The sequence below is a fragment of the Rhincodon typus genome, chromosome 45, assembly GCF_021869965.1.
Source record: "Rhincodon typus isolate 14 chromosome 45, sRhiTyp1.1, whole genome shotgun sequence".
Taxonomy (NCBI): Eukaryota; Metazoa; Chordata; class Chondrichthyes; order Orectolobiformes; family Rhincodontidae; genus Rhincodon; species Rhincodon typus.
In genome coordinates, this window is record NC_063376.1 from 3626999 (window position 1) to 3651218 (window position 24220).

Below are 24220 nucleotides of genomic sequence, written 5' to 3' on the forward strand. Positions count from 1 at the left end.
TCCCCGCCTCTTCGACCTGTTTGTTTCCTCTCCACCTATCCTCTCCTCTATCCATCTTCTATCCGCCTCCCACTCTCTCCCTATTTATTTCAGAACCCCCTTCCCCTCCCCCTTTTCTGATGAAGGGTCTAGGCCCGAAACGTCAGCCTCTCTGCTCCTGTGATGCTGCTTGGCCTGCTGTGTTCATCCAGCCCTGCACCTCGTTGTCTCGGATTCTCCAGCATCTGCAGTTCCTACTATCTCCCATCCATGGACTCCATTTACACTTCTCGTTGCCATGGAAAAACTGCTAACATTGTCAAAGACCCCTCTCACCCCAGTAATACTCTCTCCCAACTTCTTCCATCAGGGGGAAGATACAGAACCTTGAACACACATACCAGCAGATTCAAGAACAGCTTCTTCCCTGCCATAATTAGATTGATAAATGGACCTCTCTAATTTCAAATCCAATGTTTATCCTGCTTGCACAACTCCTGTGCAGTGTAACCTTGTATGCCTTATTCTGTTGAAGCACCCTATGATCTGTATGTCCCTGTTTGCTTGCTCTGCTTGCAAAACAAAACTTTTCCCTGTACTTAGGTACATGTGACAACAATAATTCAAATCATGTCAAAAATCAGATCAAAAACTAATAGATAAATTTCCATATTAAGCCACAAACAACTTTGAAAGAATTGCAAGGGTTTTGTTGTACAGCCATTGGTTAGCACAAACAACAGTTTCCACATTTCACCTATAGACCCTTTCCAGGTGCAAAAGCCAACTCCCAAATGGAGATGAACTTGTCTTTCTTTTTTGAAATCTTATATTGAATGTGGGTGTCATTTGACGAGGTCCATGTTTGTTGCTCCTTCCTAAGTGCCCTCATGAACTAAATGGCTCATTTGGTCATCTCGGAGGGCAATTAAGAGTCAAAGACAAAAGCATCAAAGTGAAATGGAGCAAATGCTGGAGATCTGAAACAAACGTAGGGAACACTGGAGCAACTCAACAGCCACATGCGGATTGAGGCAGCATTAAGGTGTTAAGTCCGGAATTACCCTTCTTCAGCCTTATCATCTGAATGGTCTGAGCGAGCCATTTGAGGGGTAATTTTGTTTTTATTTTCATTCACGGCATAAGGATGTCATTTATTTCCCATCCGTAATTGCCCAGAGCACAGTTAAGAGTCAACTACATTGAGTCATAGTCATAGAGTCATAGAGATGTACAGCACGGAAACAGACCCTTCGGTCCAACTCGTCCATGTGGACCAGATATCCAAAGTAATCTAGTCCCATTTGCTAGCTTTTGGCCCATAGCCCTCTAAACCCTTTCTATTCATATACGCATCCAGATGCCTTTTAAATGTTGTAATTATACCAGCCTCCGTCATTTCCTCTGGCAGCTCATTCCATACATGCACCACCCTTTGTGTGAAAACGTTGCCCCTTAGGTCCCTTTTAAATCTTCCCTCTCTCACCTTAAAACTGTGCCCTCTAGTTTTGGACTCCTCTACCCTGGGGAAGAAGATCTTGGCTTTTCACCCTATCCATTCCCCTTGGGATTTCATAAACCTCTATAAGGTCACCCCTCAGCCACTGACGTTCCAGGGAAGATAGCCCCAGTCTATTGAGTCTTTCCCTAGAGCTCAAACTTTCCAACCCTGGCAACATCCTCGTAGATCCTTTCTGCACACTTTCAAGTTTAACAACATCCTTCCTATAGCAGAGAGACCAGAACTGAACGCAGTAGTCCAAAAGTGGTCTATTGCGCCTCTCCCTATAGTTCAAATGCTTTAACATCCATGTAAATATTTTCTGCATCCTTGCTGGTCAGCTAGACCAGGTAAGGATGGCAGCTTCTGTTAATAAAGGACATTAGTGAACCAAATATAACAGTGTGGAGCTGGAGGAACACAGGCAGTATCAGAGGAGCAGGAAAGTTAATGTTTTGGGTCACAACTCTTCTGAACCAAATGGAGTTTTCCCAACAATCGGTTGATGGTCATCATTAGACTTTTAATTAGATTCAAATTCCAATATCTGCTGTGGCAAGATTCAAACACAAGTCCTCCAGAACATTACCTGGGTTTGTGGATTAACAGACCACTCATAATTCCAACTAGGCCATCATCTCCCCTTAGGGCAAGGGCCTTGCCCAGAGACTCCCACATGCCATAAAAGACCACGACGTTACAGAAGTGATTCCCTCAGATGGAAAACCGTCAATGTTACACCCTCACCTTGACAATTTCATATCCTGGTTCACAGGTTACCTTCACAGTATCTCGAACATCGAACTTCGGCCAAGAGGGTTCTAGGATACTGTTCTGTAGCACCCAATTGGGGCAGAACACTTGTACTTCTGTGGACGAAACACAACGGAAAGCCACAGATAAAAACACAAAGAGATCTGTTCATGTTTGAAAAGTCACAGTTTTGGAACCAGATTCACAGGAGAAATGGAGCTGAAACAAATAGAACCAAAATTGGAGGCATAGTGAAGATGGTTATTTCAGAGTACAATGGGACGTTGGTCAGATGGGCCAAGGACTGGCAGATGGAGTTTCATTTCGTTAAATGTGAGATATTGCATTTTGGTAAAGCAAGCCAGGGCAGGAACTATGTTAATTAATGGGAGGGCCCTGGGGAGTGTTGATGAACAAAACGACCTTGGGTTGCAGGTGCATGGTTCCTTGAAAGTGGAGTCACAGAAAGACAGGATTGTGAAGAAAGTCTTTGGCACATTTGCCTTCATTGATCAAAATATTGAGTATAGGAGTTGGAAGATCATGTTGTGGGTAAACAGAACTTTGGTGAGACCATTTTTAGAACACAGCGTACAATTTTGATCGCCCTTCTACAGAAAGGATGTTGTTAAACTTGAAAGAATTCAGAAAAGATTTACAAGGATGTTACCAGGCCTGGAGGGTTTGAGTTACAGGGAGAGGCTGAATAGAGTCTAAAGTCATGGAGTTATACAGCACAGAAACAGACCTTCAGACCAACTCATCAATGTCAACCAATTTTCCAGCCTAAACTAGCCCGACTTGGTTGCATTTGGCCTATATCCCTCCAAACCTTTCCTATTCATGTACCTCTCTAAATGTCTTTTCAATGCTGGAACTGTACCTGCATTTACCTCTTCCTCCATACAAACCACCTTCTGTGTGAAAAAGTTACCCCTCAGGTCCCTTTTAAATCTTTCTCCTCTCACCTGAAAAATATGCCTCCTGGATTTGGACTCCCCTACCCTGGGGAAAAGACTTGGCTTTACACCATATCCATATCCCTCATGATTTTATAAACCTTTACGAGGTCACCCCACAGCCTCCTACGCGCCGGGGCAAATGTCCCAAGCTTCCAACTCTTTCTCTTGATCTTAAAGAGGTTTATAAAATCATGAGGGGCATGGATAAGGTGAATAGCCAAATCTTTTTCCCAGGGTAGGGGAGTCCAAAACTAGAGGGCATAGGTTTAAGGTGAGAAGGGACCTAAAGGGCAACTTTTTCAGGCAGAGGGTGATGTGTGTATGGAACGAACTTCCAGAAGAAGTGGTGGAGCTTGATACAATTACAAGATTTAAAAGACATCTGGATGGATACATTAATAGGAATAATTTAGAGAGAAATGCGCCAAATGCTGGCAGATGGGACTCTGTCAGATTGTGATACCTGGTCAGCAGGTTGAACTGAAGGGTCTGTTTCCATGCTGTATGACTTTGTAACTGGAGTCTTAATTCAAGGTCCAAATGAAAATCCAACTGCTGGAAAGCTTTGTAGGAAGAATAAAATTAATGTGGAGAAATAGAGGCATGAGGCAGGATTATTTTGAGGGAAATTGGATGGACAATTGAGGGATTTGATCTTGGGATCGAGTAAAGTGATTGGTGGGGAGAAGAGTGGAAATGGGACTGACTGGAATACTTGGCAGTTAGACTTGCTGAGCCAAATGGCCTCATTTGTTATCGCTTTGATGCAATTTTGTACAGAAGAAGGACTGGGCGCTTTGTTGGGTGGGTTTTGGTGTAGATCAGTGAGGAAGGGGTGGGATGGAGCGGAGGATTTGGGAGTGGGGAGGAGGGAATGAAGGAAACTTGGCCCCCAGTTCGCTGAATCTGGCTTATTCGCTGGGCTAGTAGTGGCTGCCACACTCTAGGGCTACTGGGCAGGAAGAGGAAATTTATTTCGTGCACAACTTCCTTGCATACTGTTTCTGCAGGGTCCTCACCAACAAACCCAACACAACATCACACAGAAACCTTGTCACTCAGCGAGATGTGGGGAAGCCAAAGAGAGTGGTGAAGGTGAGTAGCATTAATTCGCTCCAGGAGAGAGACATCGGGGTGTCGGGAGGAAGCAGATGAGGGGGCTGAATGGCCTGCTTTTGTCCTAGAAATACCTTGTATTCCATTTTAGCTTCTAACTGAGAGACTGGTAGACAAGTACAAGGCTAATTTTGCCTCCTTTTGATGAATTAACCATACAATGGGTACTTAAAGCTCTTTTATTTGGACGTGGGCATCAATAGGGCCAGCATTTGTTGCCCATCCCTAATTAGAATGTGAGGGCGCGCTGCCTTCTTGAATGGCTGCTGTCCTGTGTGGTGTAGGGACACGCACACAGCGCCCTTAGGGAGGGAGTTCCAAGATTTTGACCCAGCAACACTGAAGGAACGTCCGATATATTTCCAAATCAGGCTGGTGAGTCGCTCAGAGGGGTAGTTGACACTCCTCTCATTGAGAACGTATCATCATTAGGGTGGTGGACCAGTGAAAAGCTGAGGACGTGACAAATACCGCGAACAATCTCAACTCTACACCATGGAACTGTCATCAACGGAGTCTGTCTGTGGGTACAAAGGACCCAACCCCACCTGACATTGACACAAGTTACAATTGCGACACTGTTGTGGAGCTGTCTCACCAAATATCAAACCCTCGCAAACTTACTCTTGCAAGTCCGTGTGTCGGTCTGAATGACAAAGCCACGAGGACAGTAGCAGTGGTAGCTACCTATCGTGTTCCCGCAGTAATGGCTACATCCATTGTCATCAACGGCACACTCGTTGACATCTGGGTGGAGAGAGGGCCCAATCATTAAAGCCAGTCTGAGAATAGGGTAAAGGAAATCAACGCATCTTTAGAAAGTTTGGGGAGGTGGGGGGTGGATCTCGAAGTTACAGCAACAACTGTACTCTCGAAAGCCAAATATTTCAGATGCTGGAGATCCAAAGTAAAGAAGGAGAAACTCAGGTGGCTCCTGTGGAGAGTGAAACACAATTAACGATTTGAGTCCAGTGTGATACTTTCGCATGAATGTATATTTATCGATACATGTATATGTTAAGATGAAGATACAATAGGGTCCAGAGGGGCAATATTTTCACACAGAGGGTGCTGAGTACCTGGAACAGGCTGCAAGAGGTAGTGGTGCTCACGAGTATAATTTAAGAAACACGTAGAGAGGTACATGGACGGAATAGGTATGGTGGGATATGGACTGAACGGAGGCAAATGGGACTGGTTTAAATTGTGAAAATTGGGCGACATGGGCAAGTTGGGCCAAAGCGTCTGTTTCCACGCTGCAGGCCTCTATGACTCTATGATATTTTCGAATCAACCCATTCAGAGATGTTCACGAACACCTCTCTGGCATGTGGGAAGTCAAGCTGGGCCTCCTGGGTCAGAGGTATGGGCAGGAAATATTTACAGGGATGTTGCTGGGGTTGGAAGGTTTGAGTATTAGGGAGAGTCTGAATAGGCTGGGGCTATTTTCCCTGGAGTATCGGAGGCTGAGGGGTGACCTTAAGGAGGTTTATACAATCATGAGGGGCATGGATAGGGTGAACAGCCAAGGTCTTTTTCCCCAGGGTAGGGGAGTCCAAAAGTAGAGGGCGTAGGTTTAAGATAAGAGGAGAAAGACTTAAAAGGGACCTAAGGGGCAACTTTTTCATGCAGAGAGTGGTGCGCGTAAGGAATGAGCTGCCAGAGGAAGTGGTGGAGGCTGGTTACAATTACAACATTTAAAAGGCATCTGGATGGGGACATGAATAGGAGGGTTTTAGAAGGATATGGGCCAAATCCTGGCAAATGGGACTTGATTAGGTTGTAGACATGCTCGCCGAGCCAGTGTAAAATCGTCAGCGCGCCTCAGGCAAAGCGTTGGTGTTCTGTCCCACTTGTCATTTATATGCCTCAGTTTGCTGGGGTGGTTGGTATTATTTCCGGTTTTGCTTCTCAGTTTGCACACAGGGTCTGATTCAATGTGTTTGTTGATGGAGTTCCGGTTGGAATACCCAGGCCTCCAGGAATTCCCTGGCATGCCTCTGTTTGGCTTGTGCAATTATCAATGTGTTGTCCCAGTCGACTTCGTGTCCCTCATTGTCCGTGTGTAGAGAGACAAGTGAGAATTGGTCATGTCTCTTGGCGAGTAGTTGGTGTTCGTGTATCTGTATAGTCAATTTTCTTCCAGTTTGGCCTATATCTTGTTTCTCACAGTCTTTGTATGGTATTTTGTATATAACCCCAGCTTTGCTGGTATTGGGTATGGGATCCTTTAAACTCATCAGTAGCTGTCGTAGGGTGGTTGTCGGTTTGTGGGCTACTCTGATACCTTGAGATCTGAGTAGTCTTGTGGTCATCTCTGAAATGTTCTTGATGTACGGTAGAGTGATAAGTGATTCTGGTCGTGTTGTGGCTTCTTGTTGTGGTCTGTCTCGGAGGTAATGGGGGATTGTGCTTTTCGGGTATCCATTTCTTTTGAAGACAACGTCTAAGTGTTCCTGTTCTGCTTTGCATAGTTCTGGGTTGCTGCAATGTGTTGTGGCTTGTTTAAATAGTGTCCTGATGCAGCTCCGTTTGTGGGCGTTGGGATGTTGCTAGTGTAATTGAGTATCTGGTCCATATGTGTGGTCTTTCTATATAAGCTAGTCTGGAGTTCCTCATTGTTTTTGCGTTCTACCATTATGTCCAGGAAGGGTAGTCGGTTGTTGTTCTCTCCTTCTCTCGTGAATTCTATCCCAGTAAGGATGTTGTTTATGTTTCGGTAGGTTTGTTCCAGTTTTGTGCATTTAATAATCACAAAGATATCATCTACATATCAGACCCAAAGTTTGGGTTGTATAGTGGGCAGCGCTGTGTGTTCTAACCTTTGCATTACTACTTCTGCAATCAGTAATGACATTGGGGATCCCATTGGTGTTCTGTTGATTTGTTTGTGTATGCTGTTGTTGAAGGTGAAGTGGGATGTGAGGCACAGATCTAGTAGTTTCATGGTGGTGTCCTTGTTGATGTTGTTGGTGTCTTGTGTTGTCTGCTTACTTGGTTCATCCAGCAGTGTGGCAATTGTTTCTTTGGCTAGGTCAATGTTTGTGGATGTAAACAGTGCTGTTACGTCGAAGGCTATCATCATCTTGTCCTCTTCTATCCTGGTGTCCTTGATGATGTTGAGGAATTCTTGGGATGATTGGATGGAGTAGATGGCGTTAGCCACTAAGTATTTCAATTTCTGTTGCACTTCTTTGGCAAGTCTATATGTTGGTGTACCTGGTCATGAGACAATGGGTCTGAGGGGGACTCCTGGTTTATGTATCTTGGGGAGTCTGTAGAATTGCCGTGTATTGGATTCGTCTGGCTTCATTTTTTGGTGGTGTGTCTTATCGATGTCTCCTGAGTTGTGTAATTTTTTTCAGGTTTCCTTACTGTGATCTTGGGTCTATTGCCATCTGTTGGTAGATGTTAGTATCTGCTAGTAGTGTGTCAGCTTTCTCGATATGTTGGGTTCTATTGAGGATTACTGCCATGCGTACTTTGTCAGCTGGTATAGCCGCTGGGTCTAGATTAATTTAGAATATCTGGTCAGCATGGAAGAGTAGGACCAAAGGGTCTGTTTCTGTACTGTACAGCTCTATGGCTCTATTTCCACTGTACCACAAGAGCTCTTTATTGGCACAATGAAATAGACTTTTTATTTATTCATGGGTTGTGGGTTCCAGCAATTTTTGCCCATCCCTAATTGCCCCTTGAGATGGTGAAATATCTGTCCCTAATTGCCTCTTGAGAAGGTGGTGGTGAGCTGCCTTCTTGAACTGCTACAGTCTGGGTGGTGTAGGGACACCCACACAGTGCCATTCGGGAGGGAGTTCCAGGATTTTGACCCAGTGACACTGAAGGAACGGCCGATCTATTTCCAAGTCAGGATGGCGATTGGTTTGGAGGGGAACTTGCTGGGGCTGGTGTTCTCATGTATCTGCTGCCCTCATCCTCCTACATGGTTGTGGTAATGGGTTCAGAAGTTGCTGTCTATGGAGCCTTGACGAATTTCTGCAGTGCATCTTATAGATGGTACACCCTGCTGCAACTGAGCATTGGTGATGGAGGGAGTGAATGTGGTGCCAAGCAAGCGGGCTACTTTGTCTAGGATGGTGTTGAGCTTCTTGAGTGTTGTTGTGGTTGTGCCCTTCCAGGCAAGTGGGGAGTATTCCCTCACACTCCTGACATCTCCACAAATCTCTGAGATACCTTGGATCCTCAATGTTTGCCTCTTGTGTCTTCCCAATTTTGATATTCTCAACTTTTGGCAGCTATGCCTCCAGTAGCCTGGGTTCAAAAGCTCTGAAACCTTGCCCCCGTTAGCCTCTCTGTCTGTCGAACTCACTTTCCTCCTTTAAGACACCAGTTAGGAGCCATCTCAAAGTCTCTCAGTAACTGTGATACACCGCCATATAAGATCTTACAGCACAAGAAGAGGCCATTCACCCTAACTGGTGTCTGCTACTGTATTTCCTCCTCAAAAGGAGCAAATGCTCCTCATCATTCCACCTCTATTAATCCATCCCTTATCCTACGTGTGTATCTCAATAAGGTCTGGCAGATTTGCCTGAGATGAAATGAAATAAGGCATCAATGAATGATTCAGTGAGACTGAATGAATGGGGAATGAGTAATCAATGTATTTATAGCGTTATTTAAGCTGGAATAAAACTGACTGGAAATGTATATGCCTGACCTATTTCCAGCAAAGCCTTAGCCTCATGGTTTCAGATCTCAATAAAAGTCTAAATGTGTAAATTTTAAGTGCATTCTTATCCTTATGTTTAATGAAAGCACTAACCACGCAATTGCTAAATTGCTTTCTAATGCATCTTTGTGTTATTTTCCGGAATTGGGCATGGCATGTCAGTCATGGAATCATACAGCACAGAAACAGACCCTCGGTCCAACCAGTTCACACTGACCATAATCCCAAACTAAGCTAGCCCCACCTACCTGCGCTTGGCCTATATCCCTCCAAACATTTCTTAGTCATGTACTTATCTTTGAAACGTTGTAACTGTATCTGCATCCATCATTTCTGGAAGATCATTCCACATGTGAACCACTCTCTGTGTAAAAAAATTGCCCCTCATGGTTTTCTCCTCTCACTTTAAAAATATGCCCCCAGTCTTGAAAACCCCACCCTTGGGAAAAGACATGTGCTCTTCCCCTTAACAATACCCCTCATGATTTTAGAAACCTCTATAAGGTCACCCCTCAATCAGGTTGGCATTTATGCCTAATTGTCCCTTGAGAAGGTGGGGCTGAGCTGCCTTCTTGAATAGCTACAGTCTGTGTGGTGTAGGAACACACACACAGTGCCATTGGGGAGGGAGTTCCAGGATTTTGACCCAGCAGTACTGAGGGAATGGCTGATATATTTCCAAATCAGGATGGTGAGTGGTTGGGAATTGGTGGTAATGGGCAGGAGGAGGTTTCTCAACCCATCGTACCTGCATTAGAAGTTTGTCATTCCTCCACTGTCTCCTGTAACCTTGAAATTCCTTCATCTTCAGATAATTCCCTCTCGATTGAACCAGCTGTCCATTCTCCCCACACTCTCAGACAGCATGCACCAGACGTTAAGCGCTTGCTGTGTGTGAAAGATTTAGCTCATGTCGATTCTTTCACTAATTCTGTAAAATCAATGGTCCCTTACTGTCATCATCATTGAGTCATCGAGCCACACAGCAGAGAAACAGGCCCTTTGGCCCACCATGTCTATGCCAACCAATAAACACCAACTATACTGCACCCATTTACCTGCAATTGGCCTTAGCCGACTGTGCCCTGGCATTTTAAGTGCTCATCCAGACACTTCTCTGCCACAATTGATGCCAAAACATTGAATGTTTTCAAGGAGGAGTCTGATATAGTTCTCAGGGCTAAAGGGGTTGATGAGTAGAGGGAGAAAGTGGGAACAGGAGACTGAATTCGGATGATCAGCCACAATCATATTGAATGGCTCAGCAGGCTCAAGGGGCTGAATGACCTACTCCTGCTCTTATTTTCTGTTTCTTGATACTCCCATCCATGGGCTCAAAGTGTCTCTGTTTACTCTGTCCTGACATGAACACCTCTGTCAAATGTCCAATCAGGAGAGGATCAAATCGCTTGCCTTTATTGGTCAGTGCATTGAGGATAGGAGTTGGGACATCTTGTTGTGGCTGTACAGAACATTGGTGAGGCCACTTTTGGAATATTGCATTCAATTCTGACCTCCCTGCTATAGAAAAGATGTTGTTAAACTTGAAAGGTTTCAGAAAAGTTTTACAAGGATGGTACCAGGGTTGGAGGGTTTGAGCTATAGGGAGAGGCTGAGTAGGCTGGTGCTATTTTTCCTGGACCATCAGAGGCTGAGAGGTGACCTTATAAGATCATGAGGGGCATGGATAGGGTGAATAGCTAAGGTGTTTTTCCCAGGGTAAGGCAGTCCAAAACTAGAGGGCGTAGGTTTAAGACGTGAGAGCAAATATTTAAAAGGGACTTAAGGAATAACTCTTCATGCAGAGGGTGGTGTGTGTATGGAACGAGGTGCCAGAAGAAGTGGTGGAGGCTGGTACAGTTATAACATTTAAAAGGCATCTGGATGGGTATATGAAGTGCAAGGGTTTAGAGGGATATGGGCCAAATGCTGGCAAATGGGATTGGATTAGTTTAGGCTATCTGGTCGGCATGGACGAGTTGGACCGAAGTGTCTGATTCTCTGCTGCACAACTCTATGACTCTATGACTGTCCCGACCCCTCCAATCTCTCCGGTCACTGATTTGGCCACATCCCCCCCTCCCAACCCCCCAACCCCCCAACCCCGCACTGTTCTCCTGGATCTACATGTGAAAACATGATTCCCAGGCACCGAATTGTGAAAATGGGATTGTACTTTACAAAAGACAAAAAACAAAGAACTAGGTTTGAACAACCAGGGCCTGGTCTTGATGGAGTAATCCAAAAAAGAAAAACAGTTCTGGGGTCTCCACACATTGGTGACTTACCAACATGAGAGTAGAGCGCTAGAAATCCAGTAAACGGCTTGGATTCAAGATCCTTCGATGTGAACAAGACTCTCAGTGTGTTACTGGTGGAATAGTACTCATGCAGTTCCGGATTGCTACCATCATCTTCCCATTTGCCACACAGCTTGGCCAGCTCCCTTCCCTCTGAAAGAATCTGTTGGGCAGTGACAGAGCATTAGTGTTCAGCATCACAAGAGTACAAACTACCCTCTTCAGTATTATCGCTATAGTGTTAATTCAACAGCCCGTCTGTGAACTCAATGGTTCAAATTTCACCACAGCAGATGGGTAGAGCTCAAATATCACCTGGTCCAGTTTATCTAAATGGTGACCATTTGGGCCTACATTGGATTCCTGACCCTTAACTGCCTTTGTACAATTAATAACGAGTGATAAATTCTTATTGCTTTGATCTTCTGACTCAGAATAAGCGAATGTATAGGTTTGAAAGGATTTATATAAATGACTGAGTTGGGAACATAGAAACATGGTTAGGTAGTTTGCAGGTGACACCAAAATTGGTGGCATAGTAGACGATGAAGAAGGTTCTCTAAGATTACAAAGGGATCTTGATCAATTGGGTCAATGGCTGAAAAATGTCAGAGATTAATTTGGATAAATACGAGGTATTGTATTTTGGTAAAACAAACAAAGACAAGAGTCATAGTCACTTGACTGTTCCCAGGTATGGAGGGACTTTCTTATGAGGAGACATTGAGCCCATACTCAATGGCGTTTAGAAGAATCATCATAGAATTCCCATTGTGTGGAAACAGGTCATTCGGCCCAACGAGTCCACACTGACCCTCCAAAGATATATCCCACCCAGACCTAACCCCTTACCTATCCTTGTATTGCACTATGGGGCAATTTAGCACAGTCAATTCACCTAACTTGCATATCTTTTGACTATGGGAGGAAACTAGACCACCCTGTGGAAATCCGCGCAGACACAAGGAGAATGTGCAAACTCCACACAGACAGTCATCCGAGGGTGGAATTAAAGCCAGCTCCCTGGTGCTGTGAGGCAGCAGTGCTAACCACCGAGCCATGGGGCGAATGAGAGGCGACCTTATTGAAACATACAAGACTTTTAGGGGGATTTGACAGAGGAGATGTGGAGACATATGTTCTCCTTGTGGGAGAGACTAGGACGAGATGGCATAGTCTCAGAATAAAGGGTCACACATTTAAGACAGAGATGAGGAAGAGTTTCCTCTCTCAGGAGAATGAATTTGTGAAATTCCTCCTGTCAAGGCTGGGCTGTTACATATATTCAAGGCTGAGATAGACAGATTTTTTAATCAGGAAGGGAATTGAAGGGAGCAGCAGGAAAATGGAGTTAAGGATGATAGGATCAGCGATGATCTCATTGAAATTCGAGCAGACTTGATGGGCTGAATGGCCTACTTTTACTCCTATGTGGTATAGCCTTAGCTGCTGAGGACAACTTGTTAGTGTCTCAGCAGTTCATTCATAAGCTTGTCCCGGAGTGACAAATCTTGACCCTGCATACTCAAAGCATCAACATTCTCATCAAGAACAATAATCCATTAAGGTACATGGGGTTACATCTTATTTACAGCACTGTAACACGCCATTCATCCCAAATGGCCCATACCAGTACTTATATTTCCACATAGGCTGGGCTGTCTGAATTGAGGAGTTTTGTCCAAACTCCCCAGGGGATTAATTCGAGACTGCATTTTATAGAGGACCCTCAGTTCTGATCTCTCACACAACCATTGTCTTTATATCAAACCTGCATCATCATCCAATCTTAATTGTCTCAATGAGTTAACTCTTTAACTTTCTCTATTCTAGAGAGAAGCGGTATATACTGATAATCGGTTTCACAGGAACGGGTGTAGGCCATTCAGCCCCTCAATCCTGTTCCACCTTTCAGTGAGATAATCTGTGGCTTAATTTCATATACCTGTCTTCAGTCCATCTCCTTTAGCTCAAAAATAATGCCTGGATCTAACTCAGATTTAAACTTAGCAGAGGTGCTTTTGTACATCTCTGGAGTAAGTGGGATTTGAACACAGGTAGAGATGCTACTGCTATACCACGAGACACTTGGTAATAGTTATTGCTGTGTGATATTTGAAGCTTCACAGAACACTGTAATCTTTGTCAATTGTTTGTGTGCCTTCTCCAGACTCAGTACCTGTAAGTGGCTGCTCCAACACCCTTCCGATCGTTCAATGTCCAAGTAAGGGATATAAACTTTCACAACGTAACCACTCGGTGCAGAGATGTCCCAGGACTCATTGCTGCCCGCTGGATATTGCAGAGGGTGGTTCGGGGAAAAGAACTCTCCGGAAGGTTGCTTCAGGCGAATGGTGCAGGATGCAGGAATTACAAACAAGATCAAAGCAGGCGACCTGTGGCCAATTATTTACATAGGAATTGGATTGATCAGAGCATGTATAGGCCCAAGGACACAGGGAATAACTCACAAACTTCAAATTAAAAGGAGATACTGGGGAGAAAGAGACAGAAAGAGAGTTTCATCCACTGCTTTGCAACCTGCATTAATCTAGCAGTTTAATGGATCTGTTTGAAGACCTTCAACTGCCTTTATACATTCGTGGGATCTGGACATCACTGATAGGACCAGTCATCATTGCCTGTCCCTAGTTACAGTTATGGACCAGACCAGACTAGACTCCCTCAAAATATTTTAAGACCGTAGCTTAGACCCTAACATTTCCTTATTTTAAAGGCAGATGTGAAGTGCTCTGTTCCAGGTGCAAAGTGACTAGCAAACTACTCGATGTTAGCCAAAATATAATTTATTTTAAACACTGTAGTTAAAATACAAAGGAAGAAAGAACTTAGAAAAACTTAACTCTATTAGAAAACTTAACAGAATAATAGATACAATAGCTATCACTAAATTAACTGTTCCAATATAGCAACATCCCATAAATACACCCCTTGGCAAAAAGGAAAATTCTGACACAGATTCTCACATGCAGTTCTCCAATCCAAGAAGAAAAAAAACATCAAGAGAAAATTGAGAGAGAGTGGCAGCCAGGAAACATTCACTGAAGCTTCCAACTCTTTAGAGACTCCAATAGCTTCTGATGCTGCTCAGAAATCCTGATCTGTGAGAGCTGGCCACAATCATTTAGGCTGCATTAAAAAAAAACAAAGGTCTCCCAAGCTGTTTACTCAAATGATCTTTAGTAGGCAGCTAGGTGCCTCTCGATCAATTTCTCTCTTAAAAGAAACCAGGACAAAATGATCTCTTAAAAGCCATCACATTACCCTTGAACTGAGTGGATGGCCTGTCCATTTTAGAGGGCATTAAGGGTCAACAGTGAGGCTACATGGTTGGAGTCACAGGTAGAGCAGACTGGCTAAGGAAGACAGATTTCCTTCCTTAAAGGACATGAGTATACCAGGTGGGTTTTTATAACAACGCCAGTAGCTTCCTGGTCACTATCACTAAGACTGAGTCATTATTACAGATTTATTTCAAAGGTTGAAAGCAAATTGTTTTCCAGAGAGGGGTGGGAGAACTGGGGAATTGCCTCTGAGCCACTTATTTATGGTTAATGGAATCTTAATCTCATTGTTATGATGCAAAAGAATTGGTAAATTAAGTGCGGAGCACTTGTAAAGAGAGACTGCCAGGACACTTAGTTTATTATGCAGGAGGCAGACATTTGTAATTCAGTATTCTGTAATTAAATGAGCAAACAAAGAGGAGACTTTGCGTCTGGTTTAATACTGTCCTTTCTGGCTCTATGTCACTTTGGTTTACTCTTGGATGAGTGTGCAGTAATGCTTGTGCTGCTTCTTACTTCATAAAGACCAGGAGCAGGAATAGGCCATTCAGCCCATCAAGCCTGCTCTGCCATTCAATACAATCATGGCTGATCTCATCTTGGCCTCAATTCCACTCCCTGTCCACCCCCCATAACCTCCAACCCCAGGACTAATGAAAAATCTGTCTCTTCCTTAAATTTACTCAGTGTCCTGGTATCCATTGCACTCTGAGGGAGTGAATTCCTCAGATTCATGACCCTTTGAGAGAAGTAATTCCCCCTCATCTCTGTTTTAAATCTGCTTCCCCTCATCCTAAAACTACGATCTCTTGTTCTAGAATAGCCCACATAGAGTCATAGAATCATAGAGTCATACAGCACGGAAACAGACCCTTTGGTCCAACCAGTCCATGCGAATCATAATCCCAAACTAAACTAGTCCCACCTGCCTGCTCCTGGCCCATATCCCTCCAAAATTTTCCTATTCATGTATTTATCCAAAAGTCTCTTAAACATTGTAACTGTGCCCACATCCATCACTTCCTCAGGAAATTCATTCCACATGAAAACTATCTTCTGTATAAAAAAATTTGCCCCTCTTGTCTCTTTTAAATCTCTCTCCTCTCACTTTAAAAATAGTCTTAATATCCCCCACCCTAGGGAAAAGCCACTTCTCATTAACCCTATCTATACCCCTCTTGATTTTATAGGCCTCTATAAGGTCACCTCTCAAACACATGAGGAAATATCTTCTCTGTTTCTATTTTGTCAACTCCCTTAAGCATCTTACAGACTACAATTAGATCTCCTCTCATTCTTCTAAACTCCAGAGAGTATAGGCCTAAATTGCTCAATCTTTCCTGCGTGGGCTGCAAGACCCGGAACAGCATGGGCTGCAAGTCCTGGAGCAGCGCAGGTAGTGAGCCCCAGAGTAGCGTGTGGGCAGCAGACTCTGGAACAGCACACAGGCAGGGAGTCCTGGACTAGCACGTAGGGAGCGATTCCTGAGGCAGTGATGTCCAGGTGGGGACTGGCGCAGGGGAGGCAGTCCCGGAACTTACGTTGGAGTAGCTGAGTGCCAGTACGGAAGGCTTGGAGTGGAGTGGGGATGGCTGTTGGGCTGGGGCCTGGTGTTGGTGGTCAGATCATGTGTGGAGGCCCTGTGCTGAACTGCTACAATGTAGCATTTATTTAAATTTTTTTCCCAACTGTAATGCCAATCCTTTAAAGTTGTCTTATTTTTTAAACTCTGTAAAGTAATGCAACTACTTTTTACTCCTCTTTAGTATTCAAGATTTGTACCTAGGTACTGGCACCTAAGATGGTACCATAAGAAGCAAATGTTGGAAAATCTTTTCACTGTACTTCTGCAATAGAGTATGGAGTACGTGTGACAATAAAGGATAATCTATTCTATTCATAGATAGGCTCCTCATATACTATATGTATACAATATAGTATAACTAATATACAAATACATATCTTTTATTAAAAGTCAGGATATTTAGTTCAGCAAATTGTTTGGCTCCAAAAAAAGATGTTTTGAAGATGGTGAAATATTAGAAAATGTAGATGACTAAGCACCAATGTAAAATTTTGCTCCATTACTATTTGTCAGAGCTATATCTCATATTTCTGAGCCTCAGGGTTCCTGGTTCAAGACACATGCCTTCCCCTAAATCCCCTTCAGACCTCAAGCACAAAAATCAAAGATGACCCTTCCCAGTGCAGTACTGACCCTCAGTGCAACATGTGGATGTGGACATCGCTAGCTGGTCCAGGGGTTAATGCCCATTCCTAGCTTCCCCTTGAGAAGGTGGGGATGAGCTGCCTTCTTGAACCACTGTAGTCCATGTGGTGTAGGGATACCCACACAGTGCCGTTAGAGAGGAAATTCCAGGATTTTGACCCAGTGACACTGACACTAAAGGGATGGCTGATATATTTCCAAGTTAGGATGGGTGAACGGATCAGAGGGAAAACTTCAAGGGGCTGGTGTTCCCATGTATCTGCTGCCCTTCCCCTTCTAGATGGAAGTGGTCACGGGTTTGGAAGGTGCTGTCTAAGAAGCTGTGTTGAATTTCTGCAGTCCACCTTTGCATGGTGGACACTGTTGCGTTGGTGGTGGAGGGAGTAGCCATTTATGGATTTGGTGTCAATCAAGCAGGATGCTTTGCCCTGGATCACGTTGACCTTCTTGAGCATTGTTGGAGATGTGCCCATCCAGGCAAGCTGGGCTAGTATTCCATGACAATTCTGGATTGAACAGCTGCTTGTCAGGACAGTAAGAAAGAAAATTGAGTGAGGTGTCAGTTGGGCCAGTTCCGTGAAGGAGTAGGAAGGCAGACAATAATGAATGTTCCCGCCCAGGATCGAATTGGGGATCTTTCGCGTGTGAGGCGAACGTGATAACCACTACACTATGGAAATGACCTACCAACAAAGTCTCTGCACATGTCCTTTCTTCCCTGTGATTTACTGTTATCAGCTAATGGTTATTTCTATGGACAGACCTGTACAGACTCGGACACCGAGAGTCTCTGTGTGTCTCTCTCTGTAAATCCCTCTCTGTCTCTGTGTCTCTCTTGCTCTCTCTCCCTGCATCTCTCTCTGCTTCTGTCTCACCCCGTGTCTCTGGCTGTGTGTGTGTGTTTGACCAGCGTGAGGGTGCTGAGGGCTGTGTGTGACTGCTTGCAGGGAGCGTGAGGGAGGTTATTGCAGGGTTAACCCACCCAGATAGGAGCAGCAGGAGGAGGTGTAACCTCGATGAGTTTTCTCAAATCCATGCTGTGGATTGTAAATAATATTGGTTTTAATTTCGCATTTCCAGTAGCAGCAGTCGTACATTTGAAAGATAAAACATCACAGTGAAAAAACATAGGAAATAATTTGACCACAGCAAGTAATAAGGCAAGAATTTATAATGTGAGGCCCGGCTAGCTCAGTCGGTAGAGCATGAGACTCTTAATCTCAGGGTCGTGGGTTCGAGCCCCACGTTGGGCGGTTGTGTTTTCATTTTGTTTAAAGACACTCACTTTAATGTCAACACCTCAATCCCACTTGGCCACTCACCTTGATCTTTCACCGATCAAGACGCTCAATTCTCTCTACAGTCTGAAGAAGCGCAGAGATGCAGAGACTCTCTCTGCAGCCGCTCGTTTTGCTGACAGCTCCATTGCCGAGTTAACAAGGTGTGGAGCTGGAGGAACACAGCGGGCCAGGCAGCTTCGGGGGAGCCGGAAAGCTGACGTTCCGGGTCCATACCCTTCTTATTTTTTTCCTGAAGAAGGGTCTAGACCCGAAACGTCAGCTTTCCTGCTTTTCTGATGCTGCCTGGCCTGCTGTATTCATCCAGCTCCACACCTTGTTACCCCAGACTCCAGCATCGGCAGTTCCGACTATCCCCATTACCGAGTGCTGCCTTTATCATCGACACTGGGGGAGGCTGTGCCGTACGCACAGAGGCTCCACACATTCACGCTCACCCATCTATCTGCATCCCATGGTGCTGGTCCCAGTGCAGTGCTGACCCTATCAAGTTCTGGTCCCAATACAGTGTTGGTCCCAAAGCAGTGCTGGTCCCAATGCAGTGCTGGTCCCTATCAAGTTCTGGTCCCAATACAGTGCTGGTCCCAATGCAGTGCTGGTTCCAAAGCAGTGCTGGTCCCAATGCAGTGGTGGCCCCAATGCAGTGCTGGTCCCAATGCAGTGCTGATTCCAATGCAGTGCTGGTCCCAAAGCCATGCTGGTCCCAATGCAGTGCTGGTCCCAATGCAGTGCTGGTCCTAGTACAATGTTGGTCCCAAAGCAGTGCTGGTCCCAATGCAGTGCTGGTCCCAGTGCAATGCTGATCCCAATGCAGTGCTGGTCCTAGTACAATGTTGGTCCCAAAGCAGTGCTGGTCCCAATGCAGTGCTGGTCCCAGTGCAATGCTGATCCCAGTGCAGTGCTGGTCCCAGTGCAATGCTGATCCCAATGCAGTGCTGATCCCAATGCAGTGCTGGTCCCAAAGCAGTGCCGGTCCCAGGGCAGTGCTGGTCCCAAAGCAGTGCTGGCCCCAGGGCAGTGCTGGCCCCAGGGCAGTGCTGGTCCCAGGGCAGTGCTGATCCCAAAGCAGTGTTGGTCCCAATGCATTTGCCTCCTTGCACTTGCACTTGCAGCATCAGCTATGCTTTATTCAGACACCATCTTAAACTGAGGTTCTATCTGCTGGCTTGATTAGATGTAAACTATCCAGGGTTATATATCAATGATATGCAGTGGGGTTCACCTCTGCAGCATCCTGGCCAGTACTTCTCCATCAATCAACACGTCAGAGGTAAAAAGAAACCAGAGTATCTAATCGTTGGTGCTTGATTTGATTTTGATTCATTGTCACATATACCAAAATACAGTGAAAAGCTTTGTTTACGAGCAGTACAGGCAGACTGCAGCAAGCAAAGGATGTACCGATCAAAAAGACTTAGAAGCCGACAGGTTACATTACAGATTACATTATTTGAGGCTAGAGTCCATTAAACAGTGTGACAACAGCTGGAAAGAAGCTGTTCCTGAACCAGCTTGTGAATGTCTTCAGGCTTCTCTATCTTCTGCCTGGTGAAGGTGGCTTTAGGAGGTCATTGCCAGGGTGTGATGGGTCTTTGACAATTTTGGCTGCCTTTCTATGGCAGCGAGCCATGGAAGTGGAGTCCCTGGATGAGAAGGTTGGCTTCTGTGATAATCTGGGCTGTGCACACCACCTTCTGTAGTTTCTTACGGTCCTGGGCAGAGCAGTTGCCATACCAGGCCACCATGCACCCAGATAGTATGCTTTCAATGGTGCATCTGTAGAAGTTGGTGAGCAATCTGATGGAGATGCCAAACTTCCTGAGCTGCCTGAGGAAGAAGAGGCATTGTTGTGCCTTCTTGACTGTTGCATTTATGTGGGAAGTCCAGGAAAGGTCATTGGTTATCGTCACTCCGAGGAACTTGATGCTCTTCACCCTCTCAACCTCAGTTCCGTTGATGTCGATGGGGGCATGTTCTCCTCTTTTCTTTCTGATCAGTTCTTTAGTTTTGCCAACGTTGAGAGACAGATTGTTTTGATTGCACCACATCACCAAGCCCTCTATCTCCCTTCTGTATTTTGACTCGTCATTGTTAGATATCCGTCCCACTGCGCTAGTGTCATCGGTAAACTTGTAGATGGTGTTCATTCAGAATTTGGCAACACAGTTGTGGGTGTACAGGGAGTACAGTAGGGGCTGAGGACAAATCCTTGAGGGGCTCCAGTGTTGAGTGTTATTATGCAGGAGGTGCAGTTACCTATCCTCACTGATTGTGGCCTATGGGTCAGAAAGCTGAGGACCCAGTTGCAGAGGGTTGTGCCGAGACCAAGGTCACACAGTTTGGAGATCAGTCTGGAGGGGATAATGGTGTTAGAGATGGAACTGTAGTCAACCAGCAGGAGTCTAACGTAGGTGACTTTGTTGTCCAGGTGTTCCAGGGATGAGTGCAGGGCTAGGGATTTAGCATTCTCCGTGTACCTGTTATATCGGTAGGCAAACTGTAGGGGATCGAGGCAGGTTGGAAGACTAGAGTTGATGTGGTCCATGAGTAGCCTCTCGAAGAACTTCATGATTATTGAAGTCAGAGCTACTGGGTGGTAGTCATTAAGGCACACTGCTCACAACTGAAACACTATATTGTCATCAGTGTTTCCTTGGGTAGGCGGATGATTGTGGTCTTCTTGAAGCAGGTGGGGACTTTGACTTGTAGGAGGGAGAGGTTGAAGATGTCGGTGAATACCTCCACCAGTTGGTCCACACAGGACCTGAGTGCTTGGCCGGGGACACCATCCAGGCCCATCGTTTTCCTCGGGTTGACTCTCAGGAAGACTGATCTGATTTCTGAAGTGGTGACAGAGGGAACTGGTGTGTTTGGGGCTGTCGGGGCAGGCATCTCCACGCCGGTGGTATTCTGCTCAAACCGAGCGTAGAAAGCATTGAGCGTGTCCAGAAGGGATGTGTCATTGTCCGCTAACTTACGTTGTTTCATTTTGTATCCCATATGCCATTTAGGCCTTGCCATAGTTGGCAGGAGTCTGTTTGACAGGTCTGGGCCTCTAACTTTGTCTGGTACTGCTTCTTAGCCTCTCTGATGGCTTCTTCCTGCTGCTTTAAACTGATGAATGGTCTCTCTAATTTCAAATAATGTTGATCTTGTTAATGTTGATCTTGTCTAGCCCATGTCCTGTGCGGTGTAACCTGTATGTCTTACTCTGTCCAAGTTTTTTTTCACCCTATGATCTATATACCCTTGCTTTCTATGATCTGCCTGTACTGCTTGCAAACAAAGCTTTTCACTGTATTTAGGTACATGTGAAAATAAATAAATTAAATCAAATCAAATAAGCGCTGCAAAAATTGATGAAAATGATTCTCTTACTAAAGGGGTTCCCAGCTAACAGAGTGAAGGTATTCTTGAGTTAAGGAACTACACCGTTGTTTACTTCAAGTAAATAACAAGATTCTAAGAACTGAAATTCTACACATCCAGCATTGTAAACACATTAAACACATACATTACAATGAGGAATTCTTTCTAACTCACCACATTTTCCTGTTTCGACTTGTCATTCCAGGGGACGGATTAATTATTATTAAAGACCAGCTCTCGTACTTTTCCCCTGTATCACAATGTTTGCAGTCCAGTCAACAAACAAACTGGAGATTGGCCATGTTCAGCCTTCACATGTCATCCCTGACCTTTAACGGCTTGGTCAAAGGTCAAAGATTGTTCCTCATGGTCACACTTCACAATTTTACTCTCCTGGAGCTCCCTGCTCATGACTGAAACACTGTAATGTCATCAGCAGTTAGCTTCTGTTAACTGGGCAAAGTGTGAATAGCAGCAGAGGTGGTGAAGCAAAAGATAAGTAGGTGGTTTGATAACAAACAAAAAGTTTGGTAAATAGATCAGATAGAAGATGATAGACAGTTAGATCTCACAGCAGATATGCAATATTGCATTGAGGAAGGTCCTCCTGATTGGATCACTGTACCAAAGCCTGTGACCTGATGATATAAAGATTTTGGTCTCCATCTGACTGCCCTCTTGCAGCATGACATGCTAGACATACCGCAGTACATCTGAATGGCTTAAGCTGAACCCAGTCACGTGAGAGCCTGTCATTGTAATGGACACATGGGGATGCCAGTGGGTATCACACATGTTTACTGCAACCTTCAGTACAAAGTGACTGAGATTTCATCTTCACATCATGGGAGCTAACACAAATATCACGCATGACAGTAGCAAGTCACCAGTATAATACGCAACATCATGTCCTGGAGATATATTATGTCAGAGAGTTTGGCAAAGCATAGGTAGACGGAGAAACATTTGCAGAGATAGATAGCTGGATAGACAGACAGACAGATAGAGAGATGGACAGACAGATAGGCAGATCAATAGATGCTAGGGAGTTAGATAGTTAGAAAAGTCTCATTTTCTGTGCTGTATGACTCTAAGATTGCAAATCAGTTAGATAAACAGGCTGGAATTAGAGGGGTGTAGAAATCAGTTGATGGGACATAGTTACAGAGATATGGGTGTGGGGCTGGAGGTGGTTACAGAGATAGGGAGGGGTGTAGGAGCTGGAGGAAGTTACAAATATAGGGAGGGGTATAGGGCCAGAAGATGTTACAGAGATAGGGAAAGGTGTAGGGGCTGAAGAAAATTACAGAAATGGGGAGGGGTGTAGGCACTGGAGGACATTATAGAGGTAGAGAGGGGCATAGGGGCTGGAGGAGGTGCCAAAGATAAGGGAGGGGTGTAAGGGTCTGGAGCAGGTGACAGAGATAGGGATGGGTGTAGGGTCTCTGTGTGTCCTGCTGTCTGTCTCCCTGGCTTTATCTCCCTCTCTGTTTCTGTGCTGTGTGTCTGTCCATGTGTGTGTGTGTGCTTGGCCGGTGTGTCAGTGCTGAGAGCCGTGTGTGAAAGCTGCAGGTTGTGAGTATTTGCAGTGAGCGTGTGGGAGGGAGGTTATTTGTAGGTTCCCCTGACAGGAGCAGCAGCAGGAAGAGGAAGCTGGATGAATTTTGTCAGATCCAAGCTGTGGATTGTAAATAATGTTGGTTTGAATTTCCAATGTCCAGCACCAGCAGCAGGACTTTTACATATAAAAGAGAATCATTGAGGCAAACAAATTTACTGCAACAAGTGATAAGAGAGCAGGACCCTGCAGTGTAATGCCTGGCTAACTCAATTGGTAGAGCATGAGACCCTTAATCTCAGGGGTGTCGTTTTGAACCCCATTCTGGGTGACCAGTTCCTTCTTAAACACACCTCCTTGACAACAGTTCACTCCCACTTGCCCATTCCCCCGATCCAGCCCTGATGAAGGGTAATACCCGTAACGTTGATTTCTACTTTCCCCCAGATCCTGCCTGGCTTGCTGTGTTCTTCCAGCCTCCTGTTTGTCTCCCAGATCCTCCACTGATCTTAATGAATCAAGAGGCTCAATTCTCTCCGCAGGCTGATGGAGGGCAACGAGAGAGAGAGAGTTTCTCTGCAGCCGCTCGTTTTGTTGAGAGCTCCATTACCAAATACTGCATTCATCATCGACACTGGGGGGAGGCTGGGTCGCCACGCATTCACATTCACCCAAAAACACAAACATTAACTTGTGGGTTTGCCAACCATCCTGAAGCAGTGGTAGCAAGTCTGACTCCAAGGCAGCAGGTTGTGGCCCCGAATCATGCAGTGGGGGGTAGGGGAAAGAGTGTCAACTTTATCACAAGGTGACAGCACAGTCATTCATAAATTTAAAATAAAGCCTTCAGTGTTGGGAGGGGGATTTAAACCCACACCTGCAGAGAAAACTGCAATATGAACACAGTACCTTAAACCACTAGGCTTCCATGACACACAGTAGCTAAACCCTGCACAATACACACAGGAAACCTCAGTTCTGCCAATATTTGGCTACACATATATCTTACAATTTAATCAGAGATAGTAGGAGCTGCAGATGCTGGAGAATCTGAGACAACAAGGTGCAGGGCTGGATGAACACAGCAGGCCAAGCAGCATCATAGGAGCAGAGAGGCTGACGTTTCGGGCCTAGACCCTTCATCAGAAAAGGG

At 45.1% G+C, this 24220-nt stretch overlaps 1 protein-coding gene and 1 non-coding gene across 2 annotated transcripts in view; one reads left to right on the plus strand and one right to left on the minus strand.

Annotated features, from left to right (window-relative positions):
- LOC109924983 (complement C1s-1 subcomponent-like) overlaps window positions 1-21709 on the minus strand; it is a 51600-nt gene extending 29891 nt beyond the window's left edge. Inside the window, exons 1-5 of the mRNA XM_048620030.1 lie at window positions 21684-21709; window positions 13484-13700; window positions 11293-11467; window positions 4936-5058; window positions 2228-2349 (exon numbers count right to left, since the gene is read on the minus strand). Coding sequence (XP_048475987.1) covers window positions 2228-2349; window positions 4936-5058; window positions 11293-11467; window positions 13484-13700; window positions 21684-21709 — 663 coding nt within the window. The remainder of the gene's footprint in view (window positions 1-2227; window positions 2350-4935; window positions 5059-11292; window positions 11468-13483; window positions 13701-21683) is intronic.
- trnak-cuu lies at window positions 18023-18095 on the plus strand. Its single transcript has one exon. It is a non-coding gene; the product is annotated as a tRNA-Lys (tRNA).
- Window positions 21710-24220: the final 2511 nt, after the last annotated feature.